We start from the raw sequence: 8,518 nt of genomic DNA on the forward strand, positions 1-8,518 counted from the left end.
CACCAATCTGAGAGAAAGACTAGGAAAGCCAGAAGACACAGGGAGGGAAACCAGGGACAGAGTACTAATCAGAATTATGCAAGGAAAAGAGTCCAGAAAGCCCGTATACATGGCTTCAAATATCTGTAGGAACCAGGAACGCTGATACGGAATAGCGCTTCACTTTCAGGACAAGATCTATGCAAGGTTTGGTGACAGAAGGAACTACAGAGACCATAATGCATCAAGATGATGGTATGAAACCCAGATCTGCAGAGTGTGTGGAGCACAGTGAGCAATGGGTCCTGTCATGAATAGGACACAAGACAGTTTCCGATAGTGTGTTCGTGAGTGCTACCTAGCAGCAGAATGGTATAATCCTGACAGAGCTGCAGACATGCTTGGGCCGAGTTGGTTTGATCCTTGTGGTGGTGGGGTCGGGCTCAGAAAGTAAACAGCATCATCACGGCGATTAATGTATGCTAAGAATGAGCTCAAGCTAGAAACTGTTCCCAACTCATGTGGGACTCTGGTGTGCAGGCACCGGAAGCCATCAGAGGTCACACTCAGGCTCCAGTGAAAGGTACCAGCAAGCGACCAGGCCTCCAACCTACAGTGGGTGATAGCTAGTGACATACAACACAGCACAACCCAATGCAGCACCAACCAGACGCATAACCCCATTACAATAATAGGACACAGTGCAGCGGAACGTAACACAAGAAACAACGTAAAAAAGGCACACTACAATGCACAATCACAGCATAAAAACAACACAAAAAGTCACAATGCAAAGCCACAGCACAATAACAACACAATAAAAGAACAGAATGAAGACAAAATAACAATACAACAGCACATCAACAAAACCTCACCACAATGCAACAACATATCAAGACAAGACAATAAAAAAAACACAATGTACGAACATAAAAAGACAACCTTTAAATACAGCAACACTCCAATACTAAACCCAAATACAAAACATCAAGATATCACAGCAACACTGCAATAACCTGCTCAACACAGTATGTTCACATACCACAACACGCCGTTCAGCAGCATAATACAACTATACAGCATTACAATGCCAAAACACAACAAAATTACAGACATAAATGGATATTTGCGTTGTGCTGTTGGGTTATTTTACTGTGTTGTTTTGCATGTGTTGCTGCTGGTGTTTTGTTGCTATTTTTTTAAGGTGGTGTTGTTTTTTCTTTTTGCGTTTGGTAGTGGTTGTTTTGTTGTGTTTTTGTGGTCTTTTATTGTGGTTTGTGTTCTCATTGGATTTGTGTGTCGCAATCCATTGGAGCCCGGATGCATTACATTGGTGTTGTAATGACGTGCAACACATTTCCGCCCTCGGTTTTCTAGAGAACCAGTGGTTGGACAGGAGAGCTGTGTTCTGCGAATGCTGAATGTAATGTTTTATAATTGCGCAGATTTATTTCTACATGCCCCGGATGTAATGCAACCCGTTTCCCTTGCTCGCGTTGCTTGATGACGGTCCTGGTGTTGCCCCACGCTGAGACAATCTGTGCCGCCTTGGAAGTGAGATGCGATGCCAGTCATTCTGTTAGCTGTGTTTGTCCCGAACAAAACCACGAAAATTGCATCAGTTCGTTGAAATCTCACTTCCTGGTCACGCAGATTAACTAAGTATGCGCCCCCTAAACATAATTAAGCTTCTAGTTATCCGGAGAACGTCTGCGCAAACTGGCAGCTGCGGGCACCGCTTTAACGAGTGCTCGTTCAGTTAGACGACTATAGCCTGCCCGGGCACTCTGCTCCAAGCACTGTGCCAGCGGCCTCTTTTGAAAGTGCCACACTACACTTCTCAATTGCGTGCATGTGTGCAAACAGAGGCCTGAGGGGGCTCACCCAACGTTTTTAGGTCTCGCCTGACCAAGCGCATGCGCTGGTCTGGCGAGACTTATTGAGAGGGCTCCAAAAAGTGCTACCAGGCCAGCCTAGAGCGACAGTGCATGTGCGCAGGCGCGCGCCCCGCGCTTTACCGCGATTACTTTCACTTTCGCGGCCGCGCGGCTGCTTTGATGTATGATCGTGATCGCGATCACTTTCACTTTTGCTGCCGCACGGCCGCTTTACATAGCCAATAGGTCTCGCTTTTGGGACCTTATAAGTATTTAGTTATGCAACTGTTGCATGGCTAAACACTTATAAGGTCTCAAAGGCGAGACCTATTGGCTATGCCAATGCTTGTTTTTTTTGCTGCAATTTCACATTGAACCAGCAGCCGGGGGTTGGCATTTCCTTCCTAGCACTAGGGTAAGAATGTATTTTTTCCTAGCAGCTTTGGGTGAGTAAGCTGAGCTCACTCACCTCATAGTTAAAGAAAGAAGGACGAGGTGCTAATAACTCTAAAAATCAGCAAGTACAAAAGTGTAAAAGAAGGTCTTTGCTGGCTCCATGGTTACCCACTGTGCACGAGGCTGATTTCATAAGTGAGTGGGGGATGGTAAACTGATTCTAGACAAAATGTAGGTCCATGTCACTGGCCAGCCTAATAAGCCAGGGCAATGTATGGTATTATATTGTAATTGCATTCATGTAGCGCTCACTACCCCTGACAAGGCATCAAAGCACTTTTTCGGCGAGTAGCACGCTACTCCGGAACCCACAAAGGATTAGTGTTGAATTAGTATAGTGAAATATGAAAGTAGTTTGAGTGGTGGATAGGTTAGTTGGGACGTTAATCAGATATTTGGATTGAGAAGGATAGCGGAGGGATAGAAGAGGAGAAAAGGTTTGCATTTATATAGCGCTTGTTACCCTTGATGGGGTGTTTGATCACATTAGGATTTTTTTTATCAGACTACAGCGCTTGGATATGTACAAGAAAGGCAACAATTTAAACAGCTTAAAGTGCTTTAGGAATATTGGGCCTAGGGCGAGATCTAAAACCTCAAATGTAGCAGGAAGAAGTGGAATAGCAAGGGTGCCAAGAGATCTGATGCAAAAAAATAAACAAGGCCCCAGACCCCACCCAGAACAGGGCCACCCAGAAGCCCTCTCTCATTGTCAGGTTTGGCACCAAAAGCAACTATAATTGGAGTGCAGAAGGCCCCTCAGACCCTGGGTTCCGGTGCCACTGTACCAGCTGCACTCCTGACAGCCACGCCTTTGTAAGGGAGTGTGGTGGCTGTTCAGTTCAGAGGGAACAATTCTTGGAACTGTGGCTATGAACTTGTACCCTTAACTCATTCTGCCCTGCAAGGATGAGAGGGACCTGTTTCACATGTCCTGATGCAATGTGATTGTAATTAGGGCTCCCAGTTTTATGGTATTTTTATTTTTTACATTTCCGTATGTATTTCTCCATATTTATTTTCCGCTTATTTAATCTGTATTTGTTCACATTTATTTTGGGTTTTGTGAAAAAAATGAAGGTGCTACTGGTATATTTCCACATTTACTTAACTAGAAAATATGCACTCATGCATGAATGCCTGCCAGGTGTCAGTGATATAAACACCAGCAGAAGATGAATTAATGCACTTATATGAAAATAAATGCAAATTTAATTATTAACCTTGTGCATATCTACTGCTGTTTAAGCCTCTTTACTAAAATTTCTTTCTTTTTTAACTCCTTACCTATCAATCCATACAGCTATTGGCCTGGCAGTCATGACAGAGGGTATTTAGAATCACTCATAAAGCAACCCAATTTCTGTTTTTATCCACATTCAAAAATAAATACAGAAAAAAAAAATTGTCTGTATTTATCTGTAAAAATCTGTAAAAACGGAAAACAGGGAGCCTTAATTGTAATATATGGGGAGATGGGAAAGGTAGGTGACTGTATTATGGTGAGACAGCAGAAGGGCAATGGGTTCAGGTGATTGTAATGTGAGGTGAGAAAGGAGAGACAATGGAGGCAGGTGTCTGTAATGTGGGGAGAGAGGCCATATAGGCAGGTTTCTGTAAAACCAGGAGGGGAGAGAAAAGCAGTGGAGGCAGGTCACAATAAAAGGGGGAGAGAAAAGAAAGGCAATGCACTGTAAGAGGTGGGAGGGAGAGTGAAATGAGGTATGTCACTGTAATATGAGGAAAACATGGAATGGCCGTGGAGACTAGTGACTATTTCGTAGAGAGGAGACAGGCATTGGAGACAAAAACCTAGATGATGGGCCCCAGGGTAGGACTGTGTGCGTAATAAAGTGTTGCATTGTGTAGGTGGGTGCAACGGTGACTGAAGTATTGAGAGACATTTCCAGGGCTGGAGCCCCACCCATCTCTCTTCCACGTCATCCCCACCTTTTGCAAGAGGGCCCGCTGCTCGGAATGCGTGTAATTGTTGAGAACGTGAAACCTGATAAACACAAAAGCGGTGACTCCTCTTACTCTCTGAGCAGTCAGGCAGGGAGAGAGTATGTGACACACATCCCTGTGAGGGCACGGGGAGGTGCCAGGACAGAGGGTAGAGGTAGGAGGTACCCAGGCCAGCAAAAAGCAGGAGCGGAAATACAAAGTTGCACCTTGTGCCCAGTTACAGCCTCTCTGGAGCCATGATGTGTCTGAGAAGACCAACTTAGCCCATTACTAGTTATTTTACAGTTGAAAAGTATTTAGGCATTAAGAGATGATCCTGTGCCTGTTAAATTGCTGTTGCCGACCGCTCTTCTTCCTGCATCACTGCTCCTGGCTTCTGTTGCTGAGTAGTGGGGGCGAGGAGAGGGGGTGTCGTGTGAGTTGGGGACGCAGCAGTGCTGGAAGGCACAGAGCACGTCCACTACCATGAAAGTGAAAGTGCAGTATGGCGCCCTGTTAAATGTCAGAAATTAATGTTTATAAAGTTTTTGGCAAGCCCCGCATAAGAAATCAAAAGCGCGGCCACCTTTTTACATATTATAGGCGGTCTGCATGGTACTATAAAAGTGAAAGCGCAAGATGGTGCCCTGTAAAAAAGGAAAACAACGAACAAAACAAATTTGCGGCCGCCAGGTGATGCGTGCTGTGCTGGTTAAATACACTTTTTTTTTAAGTGTTGCGGAACTGCATGTCCTGCCTGCAACAGCAGGCAGGAGAAAGATATTTAAGAAAATAGTGCTCCGAGGCAATAATTAAAACATACTGAGTAGCAGTACATGTAAATGGGGGTGTCCTCATTGGAGAATACAAGAAGAGAAAAGGTGGTACTAAAGAGGGACTGCTAAGCCTATTGACCAATGAAAAGCTACCATTTACAAAGGACAAGGACAGGAGCCAATTATAAAGATGGGTGGAAAAGTGGGTGGAGTTTCAAGTCCAAACCTGAATACAGCATGACTTGAAGGAACAGCACAAGCGCTGCCTAGGCGAGACCTAAAAAAGGTAAATTACAAAATAAGTGAGAAACCAGAGTGGGATGGGAAGATGGGAGTAGTGAGGCAAACTATGGTTGTTAGGGAGGAGCAACAAGGAGTGCATGGGGTTGAGTTTAAATTTCAGTGGGGAAGCAGTACAGAAGGAGAGAGTGAGAAAATAGGCACTCACATAGAGTGCTGAAATATTATAAATAATCATTTGCAAAACCAATAGGTCTCTCCTATGCAAGCTATTGGCTTTGTCAATGTTTTTGGTCATTTTGTACAGCCGCGTAGCTGCTATGCAACATGTCTGAACATTTTGAAAAAAAAAACCACTATGATGCAGAGGGAGTGAGCACAGCATGGAGGGTGAGTAGATTCCCTGTGTTCCTGAAAGCAATAAAAAAAAGCTCTAGATGCAGCCAATGATGGACTCGCCCTAGCACTTTATTTAAAAAAAAAAAAAAAAAAAGTTCAGCCATGTTGCAGAGCACCTGCACTGCTGTGCAACATAACTAAAACAAATGTGCAACATTGCTAAAAAGACAATAGGTCTCGTTTAGGCAAGACCCATTGGCTTTGCAGCTGCTTTTTTCCGGTGGGTTGTGAGCGAGGGCTGGAAGCAATGACGGGAGGCTGAGAGAATTGGAAGCAATAATGGGGGGGCCAGAAGCAACATAACACAGGAAGAGAGGGTGGCAAGGTGAAGCAACATAAGGCGGGCGAGCAAGAATGTGGGGTGGGAGTGGCCGAGCAACAATATGGCAGGGGGAAGGACAAAAAAATAGCAAAAAAAATAAATCTGACCTCTTGTAATGTAATCTTTTGCTCATATAAAGCGCTGTAATGCTCTTCGACCGATTCCGCGCTATATAAACAAAATGCAGATCGGAAGGTGGGGAAGAGGAGGGCGACAACAGGAGGGGAGTGGGATGGTAGGAGCGTCGTGCAACAAACACATGCGCTCTTATGGAGTACTTCCACAAAAAGAAAAAACTAGGTCTGCCATGAAAGTGTGAGCAGTGAAAGGACACTTACTTGGGAAGGAAGAATTACTTGGGCTTTGCTCCATGAGATAGACAAAGAAGAAGTGAAACCAGCATGTACTGACCAAATAAAAGCAATGAAATGAGAGTGATGATGAAGCCAACCAATGGTAGGCAATTGGTGGGCTCTAAGCTCCTTGGAAGCTAACAAAAAGTTTTACAAGCGACAGCGAATGTGGTCGCCCAGAAAAGACCTAAAAAGTTAGTTCCCTGAATGTAAGGAGTGGAAGGATGTAAGTCATCCAATCAAGAGGATGGAAAAGAAGCCATGTTTCAGGGGAGGGACAAATACACGAAGAGGAAGGAAAGCCACTGAATAAGAAGCAAGCAAATAAGATTGACAAAAAAACAGACCAATGGAATGCAGCAGTTTCACCAAAAGTCTAATGTAAGCATTGATACTGTCCACAATACGTCTTCAACAATAGGCAGCTAAACGCTGCCTGTAGTCTAGTCCTAAATAAGCAATCCAGCTTCTTTCGAATGGTGAATGATTTGGTTAATTATTTTTTTAAGTCCAAATTCCATGCATCAGGGAAGCTTAGACTGCTCCATGTATCTGTTTTGTGTGAGCAGCTGAGCTTGTACTGCTGAAACTGAGACCGTACCCAATCTGTGTATGTGTGGGTGGGAGAGACAGAGAAATGAAGCTTGGATTGCTGCTCATGCTTCCACAGTGTCAGCCAATGCTGCACTTGTTAAGACTGTTACTTAAGGTTGCATAGCTGCTGCCCATGCTTTAAATGTCTCTGTGAGGGTAGGGTTTGCTCTGCTGTGCTGCACCTGTTGTTGTGTTGGGAGCTATTATCTGCTATTCATGCATGAGCTGTTTAATGTGTGAGCTAAGTTTGTACAGCTCTCAGGGGTGTAACACAGGTCGATGCAGTCCCTGTGGCTCAGGGGGTGGCAACTTTTTTTGGGGGGGGGGGAACTCTTCAGGAGGAGGTCCTTCAAGGGCTCCCTTTCAACCCAAAGCTCATGAATAACGATGAAATATGGGAGACTCAGGCCCCTCATCACATTCTGCAAGGGGGGCCCATCATTATGTGTTACGTCACTGATGGCTCCTGCATGTGTCATGCCCCTGAGTGTAGAGGAAGCTAGCTTTGTTATTACATGTGATGCAGGGCCGGACCGGCCTTTTAGTCCGCTGTGCATTTTCCCGGTGGGCTGGAGCCCTTGGAGGCCGGTTCTGAAAGCCCAGAGCCGCACCCGGTGCCTCTTTCACTTTCTGGCTCCCTGACCCTGAGGTTAATAGCAGAAGGTACTGGGGGGCTTCAAGAGAGAAGAAGAGTGGGGGTAGGTAGAAAGAAAGCGACCAGAGAGGGAGAATAGAGAGAAGGAAAGAGAGAGGAAGTGGGTGGATGGAAAGAGGAGGATTGCCCAAGGAAATGAAGGGAGCAGGCGGGATTTTACCAGAGCATTTTTGCCAGGGCTGCTTTTGGTTACCCAGTCCGGCACTAATGTGATGTTTTTCTGCCTGAGAAAAGCTTGCACTGCTGCTGCCCGTGTTATGCCTGTTCTGTGTGTGAGGTGAGCTTTCACTGCTATTGCATGTGCTTCCTTCGTTCGGGGAAGAGTTCATTCCCCAGGCCCTGTCCCCTCGATACTCCCTCACCTGAGCCCGGTCCCTCGCCGTGCTGTTTAACAGCAGACCCAGTTGCCATATTCCGCAGCCACCCCAGCTTTGCCAGATGCGCCATCCTGGTATTCCCAGGTGAAAGTGGTGCAGGGAGACCGAGAGGTGCAACCGTCGGAGAGGAGGTGCAGTCCGCAGACTGAGCGCCCCCTGGTCACCTTCAGCACTTTTCAGTCTGAGTGAAGGTCACCAAACCTTCCAGAACCGTCCTCCCAAATCTTCCCGAGTGGGGAAGCGAGCCATGGAGAAAGCTGATCGCGAGGTGACATTTCGGATACTTCCTCAGCCCTTCACCCAGCGCTGGACACCCGCTGGCCTGATGTGCCCTCGTGCTCTGTTATTATAGACCTGGCCGGCGTCCACGCGCCTCACATAACAGCAGCAGAAGGGATGAGGCCAGAGCGACCTCTAGTGTGCCCGAGTGGGGTTAAATCAATCAACCTCTGTCTGTCTGCTCGTTATCTATCTATCTATCTTTGGGAGATTAAGGGGGGAGAGGGGGCAGTCCGACACCAAACACTTTATTGTGTGTGAAAAAGG

At 46.0% G+C, this 8,518-nt stretch overlaps 1 protein-coding gene across 1 annotated transcript in view; it reads right to left on the reverse strand.

Moving 5' to 3' along the window:
• Positions 1 to 8,265, reverse strand: part of LOC146811410 (cytochrome c oxidase subunit 6A, mitochondrial-like) — a 30,788-nt gene extending 22,523 nt beyond the window's left edge. The window contains exon 1 of the mRNA XM_085614509.1: positions 7,958 to 8,265. Coding sequence (XP_085470635.1) covers positions 7,958 to 8,042 — 85 coding nt within the window. The 5' untranslated portion in view covers positions 8,043 to 8,265. The remainder of the gene's footprint in view (positions 1 to 7,957) is intronic.
• Positions 8,266 to 8,518: the final 253 nt, after the last annotated feature.

The sequence above is a fragment of the Triturus cristatus genome, chromosome 7, assembly GCF_964204655.1.
Source record: "Triturus cristatus chromosome 7, aTriCri1.1, whole genome shotgun sequence".
NCBI lineage: Eukaryota > Metazoa > Chordata > Amphibia > Caudata > Salamandridae > Triturus > Triturus cristatus.